The sequence below is a fragment of the Ciconia boyciana genome, chromosome 5 (genome assembly GCF_034638445.1).
Source record: "Ciconia boyciana chromosome 5, ASM3463844v1, whole genome shotgun sequence".
Lineage (NCBI taxonomy): Eukaryota > Metazoa > Chordata > Aves > Ciconiiformes > Ciconiidae > Ciconia > Ciconia boyciana.
The window spans coordinates 60,948,028-60,971,878 of NC_132938.1; the positions used below are offsets into that span (position 1 = coordinate 60,948,028).

The 23,851-nt window shown below is 39.0% G+C and overlaps 1 protein-coding gene across 6 annotated transcripts; it reads right to left on the reverse strand.

Annotated features, from left to right (window-relative positions):
• Positions 1-2,062: 2,062 nt before the first annotated feature.
• Positions 2,063-23,851, reverse strand: YTHDC1 (YTH N6-methyladenosine RNA binding protein C1). Of its 6 annotated transcripts, none has more exons than XM_072861758.1 (18): positions 23,723-23,765; positions 21,965-22,162; positions 19,624-19,725; positions 18,671-18,999; positions 18,194-18,548; positions 16,806-16,895; positions 16,245-16,298; positions 15,540-15,634; positions 13,514-13,622; positions 13,296-13,413; positions 12,097-12,181; positions 10,043-10,209; positions 7,444-7,526; positions 5,943-5,979; positions 5,810-5,849; positions 5,643-5,705; positions 3,766-3,900; positions 2,064-3,069 (listed from the first exon to the last, which is right to left on the reverse strand). In XM_072861758.1, the coding sequence occupies exons 1-18, from the start codon at positions 23,748-23,750 to the stop codon at positions 2,845-2,847; spliced, it is 2,313 nt and encodes a 770-aa protein (XP_072717859.1). In that variant the 5' UTR covers positions 23,751-23,765; the 3' UTR covers positions 2,064-2,844. The 6 variants fall into 6 exon arrangements, with proteins under 6 accessions (XP_072717860.1, XP_072717859.1, XP_072717862.1 ...); XM_072861760.1 differs by having other exon boundaries at positions 2,065-3,069; positions 21,965-22,099; positions 23,723-23,814; XM_072861759.1 differs by lacking the exon at positions 16,245-16,298 and having other exon boundaries at positions 2,063-3,069.

The window sequence follows — 23,851 nt, forward strand, 5'->3', positions numbered from 1 at the left end:
TCCTGCACAGGCCATCATTCTAATTGCAACACTATAGGGGTGTGAAAACCACCTCAGCCAGTAACTTGCCCATCTTAACCCCCAAATGCCTCTGAGCCATGCTAACTGATAAATGCAGGAGAATCTCTAGACATGGAACTTGCAAAGAAGTAACATTACATGTGGGAACAGTGCAATAGTCACTTGCCTTTCCTGAAAAGTTGGAGGGAAAATAACGCTGCTTTTGGCTCAGATAAGAGTGATAGTAAATGCAGCACTCCTGAAATTGTTCCAGGTACACTTACTGATGAAAGCCTACTAAAATGATGCTAGTTCAGGTGTCCTGTTCTAGGTAAGGTTATTCCACTTCTGTGCCAGCTTACTCAAGAAAGAACCTGCCCCAATTTTAACTGATATTTGCTGTATTCTGGATGCTGCAGAATTGTTTTCAAACAGAACAGGCTAAGAAAATATGTTATTTTTGTTTTCATAATATAATTCCCTACGCTACATTAACTTTTTTATTAACATTGTCAATAGTTTCAATGTCTGCTTACATCTCTTCATACTACAACATTTACGAAAGCTCAAGTGAATTGTTTCCAAAGTAAAGAGGGGTTAGAACAAGACTAGTGCTTCTCATGGTAACTTCTGGTACACTGTTCCTATGGTCATGATGGAATCATATATAGGAATATGCATATTGAAATATGCATAGTGAACAGAAAGTGGAACAGCATGACATTCAGGCCCCAGATCCGAAAAGTTTTGCTGTAACTGTTCATAGAGCTGGGTCCTAGCCCAGCTCCACCAAGCCTGATCACTAACAGCCCCCATCATCCAGCTTCTGCAAGCAGAAGATTTGCTGAGATGTCAGTTTGGATGCCAGAAGGCCAGCAGGCCTCCTAGCATACTGCGTAGATGCTGGTCAGAGAGGGCTAACAAAGGACATGGAAAACAGGATAGCTGGGAAAAGCTGGACAGAGAAAGTGCTCTGCAGTCACTTCAAGGAGGTGCTTTTCTGTAACTTGGAGAAATTTGGCCTACCTAGTATTGAATTTAAAAAAATAAAAAAGAAAACCAACCAAAACCCCCTCTTCTTTCTACCTGTATATAAAGCAGAGAAAGATAGCAAAGAACAAAGGTGGTCTATGATGCATTTCTCCAATTAGACACAGTATGTGTACTGAATTTGATATACTGATCTAATCCTACTGCTAATAGGCTAACCTCTCAGTGCACAGTAAACTGTTTTGAGGAACTAAAACATATGTTCAACTTTTTGTAGTGTTTAAAAAAATCTCAACATACTTGCATGTTGGAGGTCAAACTTTTTGCTTAGCACATGTAGATGTTTACTATAGCTGTGTAGACTAAAATATACAGAGCCTAAATTATTGTCAGATCTAAAAAACACGTGTTTCCACAACTGCCACACTGTGGCCAATCCTATATTGCAGTTTCTAGAAACGGCTACAGCACTCAGCGCTGTGGAGCTGGAGGTCTTTAAAGCACATGCTACAATCTGGCTTTGTTATGTGAGAAGGTTATGAAGAAGTCCACCTAGGCAGTGCTACTCATACGAATTTTGAGAACTAGGAAATTGCTGGAGAAACTGAAGAACTTCCGCTACAAGTTTTACTTTTCTTTTTTCACAGTTTTACCATTGGCATTTAGATTCAAATATTTCCTACCTAAGACAAATAACAAGTGATGCAGTAATCACTACAAAGAAGACATGGGGAGCGTCTGGATCTTGCAGGACTAGAACACTCCTGGTAGATAATGGCTGAGGACAGCCTATCAATAGCTCAAAAATAATTTGATTAAGTTGAACATGTAGGGCCTTAATAACTCTGATTAGCTGCAGGAGCTATAAGTTAACAACTTCACAGTGGAAAGAGAAAAGCAATTACCTTTTATTTCAGCAGTCCTCTTCCTAAATTCAGGCTTCGGATCAATTTCACCTATCACAAGAACCTTCAAGCTATTTTTGAATACAAATACTTTCCCAGAACTGCCAAAATCTATCAAAGCTGGCAAGCTTAGAAGACCAAGAAACCCGATCTGGAGTTTTAATCATTTCAATAGTTACCAATTTATTTTTATAAAAAAAAAAAAAAAAAAAAAAGGTAGCAATGTAGAATACAGCAATATTTTCTGGTTCCACACACGCAGATTGTGAACATTCCAAGCAATGTGTACATTTTGGAAGGAGACTAGACAAGAGAATTGACCAAAATGTTACTGAACGCGGGAAGATTTTTAAAAAAGGTTAAAAATTAGAAATCAATAGTGTCTTCTTAATATTGCTTTCATTACTGAAGACTGAAAAAACACTTGACTTTACAGATAGGGTTAAAAATGCGGGGGGGGGGGGGGGGGGGGGGGGCAGGGAGAGAAAAAAGGCTGCTACAACACTGCCATACAGTCAAAAAAAATCATACTTCAATATTTGCATACTTGATAGCAGCATTCCCCCACTGAACCATGTGAAACTACAGGAAGAAAACATCAAAGAAAAAAAAAAAATGGCAGTTATCCATCAGTATTCAAAAACCTAGAATGAAGTCACTAAGTAGATGAACACGTATCGAGAATTAATCAATATCTACATCCTTAGCTGTTTCCCATTCTGCTCCAATAGAAATGCCAAGTTGAATGTCAGCTCTGCGTATTTTATTTTTGGCCGATTTGAGTTTTTCCAGTTCATAGTTCACTGCATGCTTGGAATAGAGAGGGTCATTATAAATCCTTCTACACAATGAACTTTAAGTAGACAGCTGAAAATAAAATGTACTACTTGTAAACACACAAAAAAATACAAGCTTTTTTTGTTTCAAGTGAGCACTGGTTCCAGATAGATTATCTTCGGTATCTACCTCTTTCACCTCTGTCTCTGTCCCGGTCACAAATCCTCTCTCTCTCCCTTTCCCGATCACGGCCTCTGTCACGTTCTCTGTCTCTTCTATTATCTCTAGGACGGTCCCGTTCCCGCTCTCGGTCCCTCTCCCGAGGCCTGCTTCTCCGACCACTGACAACTGCTTGTGTGCGGCGAAGAAAGTCGTCTACTCTCATGTCATAGTCGTGCTGTGATGAAAGGACAGCTCTGTTTATTTTCTTTCCCAGATTAAAATCCCCTCCCTTCCTTTATTCATAAGATTGGCCGTAACTCTTGGGAAAGCCCAGTATTTAAAAAAAAACCCAAACAAATTATGTCCAGCATCCATAAGTACAAGTTTCTTCTTTTATCTTCAGGGCAGCACCATGTCTGGGCTTCCACTGTGCAGAAGCTGGGGTTCAAATGCAAGAGACCTGAAAGCTAAGCAGCCTTCAAAGCCAGCTGACAGAAATTATTTAACAATCTGCCCTGTTTTTTGATGTGCCTGTAAAAAGTTATAAACCACAAACTTTTCTGCTGATAAAGTAATTTGTTGTGCGTGAGCACAAGTTATATTACAGGCATGTCCTTATTCAAACTGGGCTTCAGCATGAAAAGTTAAGAGCTAGACAGCTGGAAGCCATTTTAAACACACACCTCAGTTTAAGAGTATGTTCTGAGAATTTTGCTCTTCTACATCACCTGGGAGAGGCTTTTCAAAGATGCTGGAAGTCTCTAGTCAATCTAAATAACTGATCTTTCCAAGGAAAATTAATACAGGTCTTAAAAATGCAGTTTATCAAAGTCAACAAATCTCAGGTGAGGCTACATCTATACCCCAAACTCCTCCTGTTCCTACTCTGCCCTGCAGACTTGCGTTCCCCTCTGTCTCTGTGGACACTTACTACTCGTTTGTCTCTGTATCTTGCTTCATGTGGTACAGGATGATGTCCTGAGTATGGAGGATGAGCTTGAGGTGGAGGTGCATGGTGCTGATAGTAAGGGTGGTGTGGTGGCTGCTCCATACCTGGATACGGTGGCTACAAGAAAGTTACAGCAAGTTTGTTGAGCATTTCAAAACAAAGGAATGCACACAAGGCTGAATGCTGGGAATTAAGAGCAGAGGTTACTTTCATTCAGATGGAAAACATGACATCTAAATATATCCAATCACAGCCTCCTAACTGAATGGCAGACTATTTTTCATTAAGTCATCATGCTTTACTACTTCTCTACCATTGCTTCTTTACAAGTTTGGCCAACACCCTCCCCAAACATGCCTTCTTTCCATATCTGCCTCAAAGTGATACTGTATATAAAACTTCTGCTACTTAAATGTGGTGGGGTTGTTTTGTTTTGTTTTTTCCTTTTTTTTTTTAAATCTATGTATATGGAATGTGAATTTTGTTCAAACCAGTGAGCTCTTATAGAAACGAGTCTTTTCAGTGCCATTCCTTATGAATATATTCCTATTTTAAATGCACAAACTTACTCTGCAAGAGAAATTATTTGACAAAAGGCTAGCAGATAATTTTTTTTTTTTAAACAAGACATCTCTTGGCTCTTCTCTTCTATTTCTTCAATCAGCAAGGCCTTTTTTTCCCATACTACTGAAGCATCTTTGCTTGCATTGTTGTCACAAAGGAAGTAGGTGGAAGGGCTGGATTTTAGGATGACTACTTGGACAGCATGCAGAATGAGGCAGAAGGGGGGGGGGGGGGGGGAAGGGAGTTTCTGGAGGCTTAGCTGTATTTGAAAAACCATTTTCCTCCCAGTCTGACAACTTTGCTCACTTCCTTCAGGTAAGACAAACCAGAGTTGTGTTTCAGCTGAGAAAAATTAGAGGCTATAGTAGCATCTCTACATCCGGCACTGCCTTTTGCTCATTCACAAGAGCCAAAAGACTCATTACAGTTACGCAAATTCAGGACCTTCAGGGCCAGAATTACTAAATATAACCAAAATAACTAGTTATAATGACTATTGCTCCTGACATGATAGCAAAACCACAGCTGTACGAGTGAACTATCAGTTAATTTCCATGTATGTAGTCATAGATACGTGTACTCATAGAATCATAGAACAGTTTGGGTTGGAAGGGACCTTTACAGGTCATCTAGTCCAACCCCCCTGCAAGAGCAGGGACATATTTAACTAGATCAGGTTGCTCAAAGCCCCATCCAACCTGACCTTGAATGTTTCCAGGGAAACATATGCTCATCTGACTGGGAAAAAAGTGCATTTCAGTGGAGGCTGCAATACAGCAAGACTTATTTTGATTACAATGTGCAGTACATTCCACTACTTCCCGGCATGCTTCACTGCCACAGCCAAAAGCAAGCCACTGCGCAACACTAGAGCATGCCAGCCCATTCCTTGAGCCTCTGCAGCAAGTCCACCTCTTTGATGCATTTGCTGTTTGAGAGAAAGTCAATTACTACAAATATTTAGCGCAATACAAAATTTCATCACACCCTCTTGTGCAGGCTAAAGGAGGGTTCTGCTATTTCCTCACAGCTTGCAGTTTCTTGTAGGTTCAAAACAAGCCAGATTCCTGCTGCTGTACTGCTTACTACAATGCTGGACTATTGCTGAGAGCTAAGTAAATTACAAAATACTTGATATAAAGACTTTTTTCCCCTAAAAATTTTACAGCTACAGCAAAGATATATTTTAGGAAAAGGGAAGAGTTGAGTGCAGAATGAATATGCTAGGCTTCTCTAGAGGGGAACAAAACACCTCATATTCTACAGAGAAAAATGTAATTCAACAAGACACAAACCATTCCTTGCCACGGTGGTGGTGGTCCCATGTTGTGGAATTCCCTCACGTAATCATTGTAGGACTAAAATGAAAGACAGTAATATTAACATTTGTGATGAGTGTTCTCTGGAAGCGCTGAAAGCTGAATATAAAAAGTTCCCCAAAAGTCTGCATGCACCAACTTACCCCATTTAAAAATACATCTCGTCGAACTCCTGAAAATCGTCTGTTGGGAATAAAAATTTGTAGAACTAAATCCAATTTATCCATACAGACAAGTCACCAGGGCATAAAAATGAGTAACATGAACACACCTTACCTGTCTACTTCGGGATATCTGGGATCCTTTATATACCCTGTTCGAACATCAAGCAGTATTAATTCAATTTACCATCTCATGATAACAGTCTAAAAAATATACTCATTAGAAACTGCCCTTTCATTTTGTGCCAGCTATGAAGTTGTGTCGACCTGCCATTACCCTCACTTTCAAAATAATTCTCAAAAACTTACAACTTCTTGTAGACAGTACAGGAAAATAGTATAATGCAGTAACAAAAAAATGATACAGATATACCCATAGGAACTTGCACACAGTACAAATAAATATGCAAGGGGGTATCTGTGCAAATAAAGACTTGAATTTTAGTCAAACAAATTGGGAATGCCTACAAGTTTGAAGGGTACTGTCCTTTGGCAGTCAGCACATGGCTGTTACTACTTATTAACCATGTATTCAGTGGAATGTGTTCATCTGGGCAACTCTTAGGGCTGATTTCTTAATAGTTTTGGATACAATGTTACACAGAAAATTAAAAACAACCTAAAAGACACCTGGAAAAGCCCCACAGGGCAAAGAATTATCACAGCTTCAGTAAATCCCAGGAAGTAAACTTTAAAAAGCTCAGTAAAATTATGCAAACCACCAGGCATGCTTATGCTAATAAAATAATGCTTCTGAGCTTCATTATTTTAAAATATTTTGTTCTGTACTCTAAACAATGGTCTTAGAAAACCAAGGAGCAGCAATAACACTCTTTTTGCATCAAAGAACACAGGCTTTGCAGTCAAGCTGGACAGATAAAGACAGGTTCGTATGAAAGACTTACAAATCTACTACTGAAATAATGGAATATTTATTTCTAATAGCAGTGAAGCAAGATTTGGTAGATTAAAAGTGACAATTGCTTAATAATTGCTTTCTGAAGAAAAAAAAATCTGCATTATTACCAGTGTTGTTGCTGCATTACTGCTACAAACATTTCTTTCTGGAGAACTACAAAATTCCGTTCTCAATCTCACCATTAGACCCTCTTGTAAAATGCAATGAAATTTCCCCCCTCCCTTCCTCATGTCAAGCTTGTAAAAAAATTCTCTCTGAAAACATAACTGAATGTCTACTGTCATCTCTAAACACAGGCTGCTAGTCAGGCAATCTCAGCTGACTTTCCCAGTTGGAAGTTTCTGATAAACATTTTAATTTGACGATTAGTGCATTGACAAGTAGGTCAAACCAATTCTTGTGCCCGTCAGGCATTTCAGCTACTTGTATTAACAAACTGCTTGAGAGGATCATTCACAACAATGTACACAATTCTGAGGCTCTTAAGAGGGCTCAGCCTAGATTAACTCAGCTCTCTCAAACCAGTGAAACAGTGTCACTGACTTCTGCGAGAGGTGGGTTAAACCAGCAGACAGCACAAGTCCCATTTTTATATCCCAGTCATATCACTATTTTACTTTTGAATTAAATGAGGATACACTAAAAGAGAAAACACTTGTGAACTGGTGCACACAAATCTTCATAGTAAGATATTAACCTGGTCTTTGGTGAAACTCAGGGGGATAGTCAATCCTTGGTTTCTTTCTGCTGTTATGAATATCATAATCTTCTGGTCGACGCCTACACAAATTAGATATCAGAGATTAAACAAGGTTGCTTGGAGCATTCGTCACAGCAGAATACCTCACAGGAATAGCTTGAGCTGCCCAGGATCTCAATTTAATCATTCTGAATTCCATCTGCTTCAAAATGTTCTACAGCTTTAAATTTGAACTCAAATAATCAGGAACAGCAGTCTGATTAAATACCCTCCACTGTTTCTGGCTACAGGAGCTTTGGTAGTTAAGGAAGGAACTCTACCCAACTGTACCTTCGTACCAAACAAAGGGTAACAAATTTGTCTAAAACAAACTCAGACTTAGGCTTTAACATTACACTTTCCACATTACATTTTGAAACAACCTATTGGATAACAAAATAATTTACAGAACTAAATACAGTGAAAATAGATGGCAAAATATATCATTACAGTCAGAAGTCATGGATGTTGCTGTATTTGCTACCTATGGGGTAAAGAATTCTATAAAAGGTCTGTTTCCATAACATTTATAAATAAAATTGTGCATGCTTTGTGAAATTGCTTATTTCACTGTAGCTCTTCTAACTGGGTAGGCCAATGATATTATTTCTAACAATTTCTCTTCTAAGCAATTTACCAGCAATGCATCAGTGCCTTTTACAGAAAGTTTAAGTAAGCTTCCTAATAATTAAAATAATTGGGGCTCCTTTCTACACAAACAGCTCCTTTACAGAAGAGATGATAAATTCACTCTCAGGGAGGAAGTTTGATTATAAAACAGTTACATTTCAGTTGCTGTTATGTTTAATAAAGAACTGAAAAGTGGCTGCTAATTTTGCTCCATCAAGGTACATCAAGATTAATGGGAGACTCCAATGCTAATATAACAGTGTTTCTAAACACAAAGCAGCTACAAATCCATTCCCTTCCCCCCCACCCCAGCAATATAATTTCTTATGACATGACAAGAAATTAACACTTTGCTTAATTACTGTGCAACTTGCTCACTGAGTAACAAGCTCATGTAGCTTTTAGTTTTATAAAGAGTCGTTTCTCCTCCCCCTTCCCAACTTCAGTCTTTAAAGCCCACCATACCCAGTTACTAAGCTTTTTAAAATGAAAGCAGATTCTTTACTATGGCAAAAAGCCCAAAAACCAAAGCAGTTGCATCTACAGCAAAATCAGATCAAGGAAAATAAAAGCTGGTGTAAAGAATAAACATACCGCTTTCTTGTAGTTTTGAGAGTGCATTTACGACCGGTATAAAATATGATAGAAACAGTTCATATAGTAGTCCAACTACTGACTTTAAGCTGTAAGCCACATACATAAATGGAGGCCCTGGCAGGCTTGAGAAGGTGTGGTGGTGTTATATGTATAGTTTGCAGTCCATTGCAAAACCTTCACGTGTATATACTTTATTGCACTGGAAACCTCTTAGCTTAACTTCAAAAGCCATCTTGGTGTTCAGTCCTTTAAAGCCAAAAATAGGGGGGCGCTGCCAGGTTTCCTCCTACCTACTCGTTACAGTGTCCTTTTTTTAAGCTCAAGGAAATGGGGACTCTTGTTGGGTATCTGTACCTACCACAGGATGTTTCCACAAAGAGGAAACTTTAACCAAAGGTTTCAGCCCAAACCATACATCAGTCTGTATGCAAAGTGGCTACACGGGGAAAAGGTGTTTGGCAGAAGTGCTAATATCAGTTCTTTGCAAAGACTTCTCCAATTCTGTAACAAGTTATACCCCTTTTTTTCTGGAAAATGATGTTAAGTTCATATAGCAGTGATCAATAACCATGTCGATCCTCTAAAAATACTTTAAGTCCACAGGTACTGCCAGCATCTGGAAAGGTTGTATATACAGACACAGCAACAGCCATTCTTTTTGGTTTGTTGCCGGGTCTCCAAGGGCCACTTGATCCCTTTTGGAAAGAACCTACTGTTTTCAGAAGCTCAGCAAGATGTGTGAATTCAGTGGTTACATGTTAGAGAATATTTGGCAATGGGGTTAACACATCACGGTGACACAATTTGAAACAGTCCCAATAATGCTCCTCTTGAATATCAAAATAACTTAAATATTTTATCCTCAAAATGAGGCGGCATCTTCTGCAAAATTCTAAGTGATCCTTATAAAAGTCCCATATTTGATAAGGCTTATCCAGAGACACACCTGAAAGAAAAGGCTTTTACAAGATATTAACACATTTTTGGCATATAAATATTTCCTTCTCTCCATCTAGCCTGCTCATGATCAAGCCAAGCTTACCTACAGCTAGCATTACACGTTGCATTATCTCAATAAACGATCTAGTCTAAACTAGACAGCACTTTAAGAGCTTTTTTTCTGCAAAAGCAAAGATCCCCATTTTCCTCTTGAAAAATGACAGACCGGGGAACCATGTGAAATCCTCAATGAAGCCACAAACTTGTCCATGCAGCTTGATTTGAGGATTTTCTCTCTTCTTTATCGCAGGGAAAGCTTTGACGAATCATATTCCTCCATCACGTTATTCTGATACATGTGCCTATTATCAGTCCAAAGAACGTTTCTAACCTTCCCACGTCCCGAACGGGGTCTCGACGGGATGGGCGTCCTCTTGATCGGGGTTGTGAGTGCATTCTTCTCTTGTGCCTCATTTTATGAATGACTTGATACAAGTCAATACTTTCATCAGGAGGGAAGAGAAGACAAAGTTGGGTTCCACATTCCGGCTCAATTTCCTAGAATTAGTTAGAAGTTCAGTAGTGGTTTATAAACTGAAGAAATTAAACTCTCCCCAAATACATTGACAACATACATTACAAAAAAAAGAAAAAAGGACACTTCGAAGAGATTTCAGCATCACTAGACACAGAGCAAAATTCACTTACATTACCTTTCACTCTTTAGGCAATATTTAGAATTTTCATAAACTAGTCCAACACTTGGGGCAACCATATCTTCCCATAAGACATACAGGCCACATCACTGTTTTGCTACAAAATCAGAGGACTGTTTTTCATCACAAAGAAAATGATCACCTATTACAGAGAGAAAAGTGACACACGTAGGAAGAAACTCCATCCCAGCTTCACATATAAAGCCATGGCCTGACGAAGTTGACTATTACCACTAAAAGTGAGTTCTTCAGTGTATGATAGACAAGTCCAAGAAAATACCAGCTCAATGCCTGACAGCAGTCAAATCAAGTAAATTGTGCGTTCAGGATTATTAGGAAAGGAACACAGAACGAGAAAGTCCTGAACACTGAGAGTTCGTGTTCCACCCACACCTTAAATACTGGGTGCAGTTCTGACCCCTTCATCTCAAAAAATAGGGCAACAGTACAAATGGAAAAGCTTCAAAGCAGGGCAGCAAGGATAACCGAATGAGCACAACAATTCCTACATGCAATGACTGAGCAAGTTGGCTCTCTCCAGCCTAGAATAGAGAGAGGAACATGGGGGACAAGACTGATACAATGGGAGTGTCCCACACCACGCGTTGTTTGGAGGAGAGAGGGACAGAGATCAACTCGTTGATTCCCTCTTCTGGTACAAGAACTCAGGGACATCAAATGAAGCTAGCAGGAGCCAGGTGCAAAACAATCCAAAAAAGTGCTTCTTCAACCTGGTGACTAGCAGGCCTGCGGAACGCCTTCCTAAAGGATGTCGTAAATGCAAGAAGCTCAGTGCACACGTCCTCAGAAGAGAGATCCATTCAGGTTTACACAAAATGTAAATGGATAAATGACAACCACTTCAGGAAATAACCCAAGTTGAAAAGCAGGGAGAACAAGCATCAGACAATGCTTGCCCAGTACCTAACAGTACAGCAATTTTATGAAAAAAAGATGAAACCCATGCCCGGATTGCAACTCTATCGTGAAGTGGACAAAACATTAACAAATTTATTTCCTTGACCATTTAACAGAAACAAAGTTAACGGAAATTTTTTTTTAAGTTCACACTAAATTAAAAACAAGACTGAAAATACTGTTTTACTTGTGCTACCCAATAAAGTGAATGTGTCTATGGGCAAAATAACACTCAGAGTCTACATTTTCCATATAGCACGGGGATTATGCAACTCCCATCGTGCCTTAAGAAAGCAGAAGCTGTTATTTTAGTCAAGGCTGGGTTACTTGATGACAGCAGTAACGTACCTGCACTCTAGTATGTCTGACAAGACAAAGAGCCACCCCACATAAAATTTACTTAGCATATACCTTATAATGGTAGAGTATATGCCCTAAGCAATACAGTATATTTAAAAAAAAAAAAAAAGCAACACAGAGCACAGCTGGAAACACCAGAACCTGCTCTTAAAAACGGATGCTATATAGGTTTGCATACCATACAATGCAAGACACGTTACATTTCAAATCCAAAATATCACACAGTTTTGAAGCATCAAACACTGTTTATCACACAAATATGACAATCAGAATTGGCACCGTATTGTTTCCTTCTTCCACAACAACATTAGAAATAAACCGAGTGCCTTTGTCACAGTACTCTACTGCAAGTAACAACTGATCTAAAAAGATTCCAAATCTTCTCTGTACATACAAAGCCAAAAGCAAGCACTAGATGATGTGAGTTACAGAAAAAAAAAAATTAACAAACCTGTCCATCGCGTCCAATCTTTACTGGCTTATGTTCGTTCCAAGGATTGGTCAGGTGAGCGGACTTAGTGAACGGCAATTCACGCCTAAATATGCAAGTGTCATCATTTATAGTTTTGCCTCCGTTTTTCATTTAAAAAAAATTTTTAAATGCATACAGCAGGACATTACACAGAAAATAATCCTGTTACCCTTTGCACTGTCAGGTCTCTGAATGAACGTATTAGTACATATTAATAACTGAAGATTTCACTTTGACTTATTCTAATATTAACTAGTATAGTCCATACTATGACAGGCTCTCTTATTTCAGAAATTTTTTTTGGTCTCTGTACAATATCGAGATTGTGCTTGCTTATTATCTCACCATCTGAATACGCTGACCAGTCTTTAAGTGAGGTGGTAGCTTGTGGTATCTACTGAAATAAATCCCTGAGCATCTGACCTAACTATGAAGCTAGAACCACTCTGAGCTGGAGGTGGGAGACAGTAACTTCCAGACCACCTTTCCAACCTAGATTTTTCTCTAATTCGAAGTCTCACCTTCCCTGTATTTAGTCTTCCTGGCAGCCCAAAGTGTTAGTACAACTATGCAATGTATCTCACAGGATTGATATAGCTCTTTTTCTTAAGAGAGGTTTAAAACCTTTTCTGTAAGACATACTCCGTTAAATCAATGAACATACTGCTCACAACCTATACATTATGCAAAATATCTGTACTATTTCATATGTTATTTTAGAGCAGTAGCATTTTCTTTCAGAAAGTAGCATTTTCTTTTTTCTTTATTCAATCAGATGCCAAGATGTCAGATGAAGACAGATCTGTCCTTACAGGATTTTTTCCCCTCTTATCCACAGATGTCTATTCAAATAAGCAGTTGTTTCTACTCAAAGACTTCAGAATAGTTTCTGGTTTCAGTGCAAGAGACCAGGGAAGGAACACAATCAAGCATTAAAATCTCTAAATTAATTAACTGTCTACATTTAAAAAAATATATATTTTCTATAGTGCATGTCAGGTACAGACCTGAGTCCCAAGCTCAGTAACGTGGAGGCATGGATTTGGAGAGATTGGAGGACAGATCTCTGGTTGAATCAAGTTTTCAAAAGGATGCTGTCAGCACTCAAGTGGGTAATACACAGAAATGGTATTATAATGCCTTGTTACTAAACAGCAACGTAAATGAACAATTATTACCTGCAAATCCAGTCAATTTTAAAGACACCTCCCAACATTTTTGCATTCATTCCTGCAGGCAGCACCCAGTGTATAGGTGATCCTCCATGATGGGACTCTGAAGACAGTCTTGCAAATCCTAGAGGATTTCACATGAATTGTAACACAGACACAACAGAAAAGCTATTGCACATAAAACTCACTTTCACTTACCTTGATAATAGGTCACTTTCCCTTACCTTGGAATTTGCCACTCTCTCTTACAGAAAATATCAAAATAACACTCCTTGCTGATCTAAATGCAGCATTAAGCTTCTTTTCATTCACTGGAAGTGTCGACCATACTCCCTAAAACAAAACAATCCCCACCCACGACCAAAATATAGTAAGAGTTCATCTCAAGTGATTTAGCTAACAGAAGTACATAGTGCAGGTGAGGAACACAAGACCAAACTAGTGTTCTGGACAGAAGATAACGGAAAAAGAAAGGTGTTGCTAAAGTCAGTTCCTTCAGAAAATATTTTTATCCTGCCCCATGATAAAACTTTTAAAATATTGGCTTTTCAATCTTTTTTTGAACAGTGCAGATGCATTTAGACCATCTATAAGGTTTCATTTGTAATTATAATGATGGACAGATATATGAAAACCTTTGCCTTTAGTATTTTTAATGTATGTTTTAAGTGACTTTGGGAGTTCATGTATTATATAATACACACAAACTATGAAAAAACAGCAGCATATATACTGAAAGGTGGGCAGGTAGACTTCAGTAACCTTTTTAGTATGACACAGATTTGTTAACGACAGCTTGCAGACTTTAAAACTCTTTTAGTGAAAGGCCAGAAACATGAAAGACACCAGACCAATATTTTAAATTGGGAAGACAACTCAAAACAGTTTGTTCAGCCTCCCACATCCCCACCTACTAATTCCTACCTTTTCCTTTTCACCAGCCTTTGTGTAGCCATGCACAGTAAAACCCAATCTGTTTTAAGGCACCGAGCTGAGCTATAGAATACCAGTTTGCTGTATTACTTTTCAGCAAGATCAGCTCCCCGATGTATTCTCCAGGGAAACTCAGAGAAGCTTGTGCTGTTTTAGTATGTTCAAACTTCAGCCTCAGAATGTGATCTAGGATCTACCAAATAAAATGTTCCTCCCCTTCCTTTTTTATTGAAGGTATGTTCTCATGTCCTACTCTGTGCCCAGATTAGTGCTTACCTGACTCTGACAATTCATTAGAGTCACCAGAGAACTATTTGGATTTTTTACTAGCTTTCAGTCAGACGTATAGTGCTTTAGGCTGCTTGTGAAGCCCTGCTGTGATCTGGAACAACTTATTGCATTGGCACCACAAAAGCCAGTTTCATGAAAGTGCAGTGGCAAAGCACTGATGCCTATACACTGAGAGATAAAGCATCCACCCCAAGAACTCTAGGAACAAGGATACTGTTGCAGCCCCAAGTGTGGATGAGGCACAGAAAGGACGTACTCCTCTAAAGAGCTAAAGCAAACACCAGTCAGAACGGTGTTCACTGCAGCGATCAGACCCAAAGCTGGTGGGGGGAGCCAAATCTGTCCAGGAATTTTAAGATTAATTTAATTGTTTTAATGCTATTCTATTTTACACAATCTTCATTAATGGAATCACATACTCTGTGTATATTGTGTAACAGTAAATTGCCTATTTTCTCTACAAGCTGTTCCAAATAATACATGCAAATACAAAACCACCAGAGTGGCCTAGTGCCATTCCTCAGCAGCTAAAGTCCAGTGCACTGGAATCCCGCCCAAAGAACTCCCTTACACCAGCACTGCCAGGCATACATTTCTGCAATAAGGCTTCAGATCCCCAAATCAACTGAAAAAAATTACTTTTATAGCATTAGATGAAAGCCAAAACAGCCTTCTTAACCTCCTCACAGTGCAGCGATACAAACACAGGTGCTGATGAAAGGGAGAAAATACCACTGCAGCATTCCCAATGGAGGTTGGCTTAGCACGTTATCAAACAGACTTTCAGGCCCCTTTTTAAACCTGCTCTTATCAAGATAAATGACTGATGGTATAGAAACTTTTCTAGGTTACAGTGGAAGCAGAATAGTTATCCTTGAAGAATCAAGGAGTAGCGGCTTTCATCCTTGCCTCTACCAAGACCCGAGTGATGGAGAAAAGAATGCATCTATTTATATGCTTTTCTGTAGTAAGGCGCATGTGTTTGAAAATAGACAAAGTGATCAGTTTGAAGAAAATTCAACATACCTTCGCTTTAGCAAGCGATACGTTTTCATGGTTATTACTCTTGATGAGAAAGAATCTTGCATCTTGGAGAATGTATTTAAGTTTACTTGTTTGGTCTGAAAAAAACAAAGTGTCAAATAAGCTGAACTGTAAATATTTTAATTGTAAAAAATGTTGCTTTGAGTGTAGATAGTTGTTTGTTTCCTTCAAAATACACTGTATCCCACCCAGTTCCTACCTATGTGTTATCACAGTCAACCACCCAACTTGAAACAGTCTAAGCTGTAGAGCACAAAATGCCAGGGGAAACCAAATAAAAACTAAAACTTAGATATTCAGGTAAAGAAAAAATAAAATAAAATCAGCATGATTCAGTGATGTTCCGATATACAGAACTTATTTCCTTGCTTAAGAATCTCTGGATAAATACTGGGTAACATTCATATCAGCACAAGTCATCCAATAGAGAATGCTGAAATGTTCCTCTTTTCAGATGTGAGCACTTAATTTTTTGCTTGGCTGCCTCTGCAAGGAGCAAAGCGACTGAACTTTTTGTGTATCACTCTCAACACATGCAAAAGTAGCTCAAGATTCACTTGTCATGCTCACAACAATTATGCGCTCAAACTGATTTATATCGGAACATTACTACTTACAGGTAATTTAATGAACAGAGACAATGGCTTGCTATGGGGCATGCATTAAAAATTCAAATTTAAATGATACCTTTTTGGACAGCACGAACGGAAGATGATAATTTCTCATGCTTCTTTTCTGAACCTGTGTTTAGCCAAAGTACATTTGTTCAGATTGAGCCTTAATAGAGATAATATACAATTTCTACAGCCTTGTCACATACAATTTTCATTCATGACAAATTATGCTTTCTGGCGCGCACCCACACACACAAAAAGTACTATTCAATGTGCACGAGTGTTTTGTTTTGGTTTTTATTTTTTTGTTTTGTTTTTGGGTTGTTTGGTTTGGGTTTGTTTTTTTAAAATAGTATTTGAACAATTTCCTACTCAGAAAACTAGTCACTGAATCATCATCTTCCAAGTTTAAAAAAAAAAAAGTGAAAATTCCACTTAAGCAACAGAATAGCATTAAAGTAACAAGAAAGCCTACTTCCCCCCAAAGGTATCCACACACAACATGCCAGAAGTCAATACCAAATTATACAAAGCTACATACCCCATAAACCTCTACAGCCAGTTACATTTATTTTAGGTTACACATTAAGATTTGATGCAAGTCAGGATGACAAGCAATAAAAGGAAAGAATACCTGCATACGATTCTGATGCAGAACTTCCACTTCTGTCAAAAACAATTGGAGAGATACCTCTCGCTCTCTTCCTCTCCTTCTTTTTCTCATCTAAAAAAACCCCATAACAAATAAAAGCAATATTTTAAACATCAAGTGTCAGGCAAAATTGAGATAAAAAGTACTGAGACAGGAAAATAACATCTGTAATAGCAAAGTTAGCATTTGGCTTGCACATGAAAATTGTGACTGCTGCCCCAAAACTATCACGCACAAAAGAAGCAAATGCTAATTACTCAAGCTTTTCATTCACAAAAGGAACACAAACACCACAAATCTAGTAATTCTGTGCAAAGGTTAGAGACAGAATTTATCTCCTAGGTGTTTTAGTAAGGGTGGTTTAGCTCTTCTCTTCAGCCTTCAGCCAAATTTGCAACATAGAGCACAAACTGTGTTGTGATAGTGATATCGGCTCATTCACTCAGAGCTCAATAAAATGGCAAGAGGTATGAAAACAAAACACTGAGGCACACAGGCAACTATTTCCACTCTTAAAAGTGTTATGTTATACTACAGAGCTTTTTAGAACAGTTATTACAGCCTCACTTGTCTTCAGGTTACACCTTTCTGTTCTCTAATTCCAAACAGCAGAGCTGAGCCAAAAAAAGGCATTATGTTAAGCAGGATGACCACCTATGCAAACTTCAGACAAGGAAGACAGACAAGAGGAATCTTAACAGGATTGCAAGCTGCTTTCTTAAAAAAAAAAAAAACAAAAAAACCCCAAAAAAAACACCTGAAACCAGCCAAAACCAAAAGTATTTACATCATTAACACTTCACATCTGTAAGTTAGGACCAGTTATAATATACAACCGTGAAGCATTTGTTTCTAATTTTTGCTTAAAACATTTCTCTCTTTCTAAGTTTGCCCTAATAGCTAATCATTTCAACTTAGGTTTAGATTTCCTAAGCTGAAGGCAGCCACTATTTAAGATTCAACTATCCTTTCCTGGGGATATGGTGCTTTTACTACATCAGTCTACCTGGTCACTCACCTAGATGAATACAGAACAATTCAACACCAAAATGATTCATATGGAAAACTAAGCCATTAGATACTTAAGAAAATACTAATTCTAATGTTACAAAGCATTGAACAGCAAGACCAGAGCAATCAAGAACACTATGAATCCTCAGCATGGCAATCCTGATATCCACAAGTTTTGGTGTAAGGAAATACCACTTTCCAGTATATTTTTTCCTTGCCTATGGTATTTCATAATTAACATCTTACTGACTTGTGCTACTAAGGCTTACTTTTGACATAGTCAGGAAGTGGTTATTTTTAAAAGCAGCCAAACTTTCAATGGCAAGGTATTTCACATTAGCACGCTAGATGTTACCTACCTGATGCATCTGAACCAGTCCCAGATCTGACTGACCCATCTGTGAAAGAGGCGGATTCAGAATCAGAATCGCTGGCTTCACTTCGTGTGTCATAGTCATTTCCTTCCTTCTGATCCCTCTCATCCTGTTCATACTCTTCTTCATCCTCCTCCCCATCTTCTTCCACCTCTTCATCCTCCTCCCCTTCATCATCTTCCTCTTCTTCCATTCCTTCCTCCTCATTCTCTGTATTGCCTTGTTCAGAGGAACCACTACTGCCAGTCTCATGATCTGAACAATATTCCTCAGAGTTCACCTCTTCTTTAGAGGAATGGCTGGATCTGCTTGGTCTTCTATCCACATCATGCCTGATTCTCTGACGTTTAAAGAAAAAGTGAATCAGCAGTCATATAACATTGTCAGGATGCACACACAGTCCTAAGAATGTGCCTTATAAAAGTCTCATATAATTTATAAGGCAGCAAGAATATTTAATACCTCTGAACCATCTGGTGTAGAAGACTTCGCCCTTCTGTCAATATCCCTCTTCCTCATGCAAGTTTTTTCTGGTTGTCCTTTATAAGGTTCCCTAGAACTGCTCGACACGCGTGTCTTTCGATCACCATCTGGGCGCTTGTTTCTATCAGACCTCTGATACTCCTCATTCTTGTATTCTGATACTGGTTTTCCTTTCGTACTCACTATTCTCTTGTTATTGCTAACTGATGAACTAGGAGGCTTTGGCATCATCTGCCTCGATGAATGCACAGAAGGTTTTTGTCTCTTGCTTTCAGCGTTTTCCATCCTGTCAGTTTTTCTTTTTGATCCTTGAATAGAAAGAGATATCAAGTTCAATGTTATTTTGTATCTCAAACCAAAAACCACGCAGAGGGACCTACTTTCTCTATTTTGGGTAATTCCCCTGTTGCAGTCATAGGTAGCACCTTCCAGCTGTAGGCTTTGCAACAACACTCAAAACTGCTTGTTAGGAACAGCTCAAGTTCCAAAACATGTATTTTACTTTAAAAGAGCAAAACTTTAGACTTTGGTAGGTGTTTTCTAAATTGTATATATGAGAATACTAAATTAAACGCTTATGGGACTGGCCTAAAGCCAAATCAAGAACTGAGCTGGAACCGGACGCTGGGACTCCCTTGCTCCATTTCCATTTCACTTCATCGAACCAAGAAGGACAGTAATTTTCTAACAGCAAATGAATTCACAACAAGCCAAACTCAGCAATTGCTTCTGAGACAAAAGGAAACCTAGTTAACTGTTTGCTTGGAAGGTCAGGTGAAAAGGCAGATGTCTATGAAATAAAGACTTTTGGAACTCTTTCACTCTTTGAATCAGGTTATAAGAGCCACTACTTCAAATATTTTAACCCTAACAAGAAAGATTATTTTTACCATTTACATTCCTGCAGGACATCCACTACCAAAGTCACCTACCCTTTTTTTCACTTTTATCTTGCTCGCTGTCGGGGTTATACAACTCATCATCTTGGTCAGGAGCATCAGTTAAAATGTCATCCAGAACATTCAGTTCACCATCTGAAAAATAAAAAAACCCAAAACATTAAAAACAACTATAAAAAGTCTGAATATGTAAACTACAGTAGAACTAATATTTACAAACCCAAACATTTCCTGCTACAAGGCAAAAATTAATATCCTCTTGATTTATTTCTACAATTTCAGTTGGAAGGATCAAGCAAAGCCAATAAAAGAATTAAAATATGTCACAGGATGCACTTAGGCCTCTGAATATGGTCCAAGTTGGCTCCCCATGTCACACAAGCTTTGCAGGAAAGCTGACCTACAAATGAAAGCTTAAGAAAAAAGCCTGTACAAAATTTGAGAAAAAGGAGACTGGAAGATAGTCTGAGTGCCATAAGCAAAGAGGAGTGAACTCTCTTCTCAAAATCCTGAGGAAGTTGCACCTTAAATTATCTCCCCTGCTGCCCTGCTATTTTTGTCATCATTGCTGTGTTAGAAGGGTGAATTTTGTGGTTCACCTACAAGTAGAAAAAACACAACAGGACAAGTTATCAACAAGAATATAAGCTAGGTCACCCCACTGAAGAAGGGGAAAGTAGTACTTATTTGCTGCATAATTAATTCTGAGCTGCTCTGAAAATAAACCGCTACAATTAATTCACCTTGATCAAAAGGGCAAAAGTTTACAACAATTCATGCTAGAAGCAGTAAATGACCACACTTGGTCACACAACTTTTAAGATCTGTCACTGTTTCTGACTCCGTTTCACTTTGCCTGAAACCAAAGGGGATATACGGTGATTCTGGTAGAAGGATTCACCAGCTTTTAGACAGCAGATCTGTAGGCCAAGCACTTTAAAAAGAAGAGTGAACTAAGCCTAAGCATGCAAAGGGAAAAATAATAGAAAAGGTATTAATTTTGGAATCTCATATTTCTTCTCCCAAACTCTGGAGTTCTTAGCTCTTTCCACTTTACATTACTATGATTGATCCTGTTTTCTGTATTCAGGAAAAGGAAAGCAGAGCAAACTCCAAGGATTCCACTAGTTGACAGCATCTGTAGAAGACGCATTGTACAACATTATAAAGCAGCAGGTAAGGACTCCTGTACTGGATGAAATCGGGGTAAGGCAGCAGACGAAGTCCTCCAGAGTTTGGCAACTTGTCTATCTCAAAATCTTGAGCTGCGCTGCAAGAGAAGTTTTACAGCTTGATATTAAAAAAAGACACAATCCACATCAGGGAAAAAAGTTACTATTATAATTGTATCTCTACTATATACTACTGAATCTGAAGTCAGCATGTGTGCTAGCTTTCCTGCTGGCATTTCTCCACATTTTCTGTGGTAGGGGAATGCAGAAGTGGTCCCTGAACTGCACAATTGCTGTAGCTAATGCAAAGGAAGCAGTGCAGTGAGAGGTGGATCAAGCCTTTCCCGGGCAGTTTACAGTTAGAGGGCATTTAAATATAACACGAAGCTGCATCATAATTCTCTTGGGAACAGCCCTTATACCTATACATCCACAGCAAATATTCTTGCTGTTACTGATGAGATACACAAGAGTCAGACTCATGGCTGTGCAACTACTAAACATGGCCTGCAATTTCCTGGCTTGCATTCTGCTTCCCCATGGGAGACTAGGCAAGTTCAGAGCACCAGATTTTTTTTTACTAAAGACTTATGAAAAAGAGGTGCACTAGGATTAGAATATTAAACATATCACCCATCTCAGATCACACATATTGAACCTTAGCTTTTTTTCCCTTTTGGTGAGGTAACAGCATACTTGAGTAAACTATATTTAACCTAGCTACTGCAGTAGAATTCAGAGATGCTAAAAGACTCACGTATCAGCTGGTTCAGAAATAAATGAGCAGATAAGGAAAATTTAATGGAATAAGCAAGTGTGACACATACTCTCTGTTAAATCCCTTCCAAGTTAGGTGGGCCTGATTTATAGTTGGAACCTTAAACAAGTACACAAAAGACAGGAGAAGGATGAGTTCCCCCCCGTCCCCTTCTGTAGGTACATCCATCTGATTTATTTAAAAATAATTTCCAGATTTGTTTAGCAGCCTGGTGATGCAAAAAGGGCAATCAGAACACACAGTTCCCGTCTCTCACTTGCAGTGAGTATACCGCTCAACAGACTTCCACAAGACGATTCCACTCACTGAACTGTCACTGTTAGAGTTCAACCTGATGAGCTAAATTATCTCAGACAGATCAAGATAAGCATCAGGAAAAGCACAAAAAAAGAAACAGAAAGATGGTAGAGGACAGATTTCTTACAGTTCATCACTGCTGAAGGGGGAAGGTCCAAATGAGTCCTTTCCATTACAGACACTCCCAACTGGGCTCTCCTGCAACTCATCTTTTGTTGACTCTGAGGTGTGTTGGATCCTTCCATGAACAAATTTAACTCACCTGAAACAGCAGGAAAGTGACCTGGGGAGGCCATTTTTTCTCTACTGGCGATGAGCGTTAGATCTATTCAAGGAAGGGTCCAAGCAAAAATATGATTTGGCAAACAGAGGAGATAAGACCAGGTGGTTTCAAACTAAAAAGGTACACAATATTTATTTCCACTTTTTTTTAAGCAGTGAAACAGCATTTCTCTTCCAAAAGGAGCATAAAAATAATGTTGTATTTACAGTAGAAATAAGTTGAGTTACAAACAAATGTGCATTAACACCTGCTATGCAGTCAGAATCAACCCTTTCATTGGACAGAAAATTAAAAGCAAATTAAAATATGAAACATAAAAACATTTATTGTCTGCTACTTGTGACTTGACCACTGTCAGTGATTAAAAAAAAACCCAAACAAAAAACAAACAAAACCCACAAAGAATAAAAGAGTTCAAGCCCATTTGGATAAATTATTATATGAGCAGAAATTTATAGATGACAACAGTAAATGTTTCAATTTCACTGCTCATCCATGGCGGCACCTCACACCTGTTTCAACACAACCTGATCGTATCCTATCCTATCCCACCAGTCTTACAATAATACCGTTAAGAATGAAGCACCAGAAATAATTCTACTTATCAGTTCTAACAAAATCTAGTGGGAATTTTCCATGTGATCTAATTTCACAATACATATTAGAGTAGGCAACCTTTCACCACTCTGACAAAAGACATTTTATGGACATCTACTATGCAAAAAAACCTTACATTAAATGTATCCCATAGAAATCCAAAACAATGTAAACCAAACCACAACGCCACAATGATCCTTACCTTTTTTATAACACTGCTATTGTCTGTACTAACCACCAAACAGCAGTCTTCTACATCTAAACTTTGTTTTTATTTCTTACATGGACTATTTGGTGAGGATTGACTCATATAATCTCATAGACAACATGCGGATCACTTCAGCTTCCACGTACAGTGACAGACAGTTACAAGAGTGGCAAATATACATCACCCTGGAAACGTTCAATTCGTTTAATTCAAACTTATTTACCCACAGTGCCCAGAATACATAACTGACTGCAAAAAGCCGAGCAAAAATCACCAAAATAATACTCCAACGTCAGTTTCTGTTTGCTAAAGTAACTACGTCCCTCAGCAGAAAATCCTGCAAAAAATACAGCTAGGGATCCACCAAAAATAAACAAAAGCAGATACTTTCTACGAGAAGATAACCAGCAGTAATTCACTGCCAATGACGTTAAATTTATGGCCCACGAACTTATTCCTATTCTCGCTGCTCAAGTCACCTTGCCCTCAGCCCACTGCCGCCGCGGTACCACATTACGGCACCATGGCCCCATCACCTCCAGCACCGCAGGGCACAACAGGGAGCGTTTCCTCACACGCCATATCTAAAGACTAAGAAAATCGTCCTCGAAGAGGGCCTCCCGGCCCCGCCGCCCCTCCGCTCTCCTCACGGACGTCTCCCAGAGTTAAGGCCCAGCACCAGAAACCAAGCAGGCCCCGGGGAGGGGAGATGGCTCGGGCGGGGGGGGAATCCCCCCCTCCCGAGCCATCTCCCCTCCTCGGGCCTAGCCACTGCCCTCACCCCTACCACCGGGTACCTTTTTCCTCCCGGCTATCAGCCGCCATCCCGCCGCCGCCGCCGCGACGCGTCGAGCGCCTAAGATGGAGGCTCCCTCTTCCTGCACGTAACGATTCCCTCTTCCCAGAATGCACCGCTTTGTTTACGC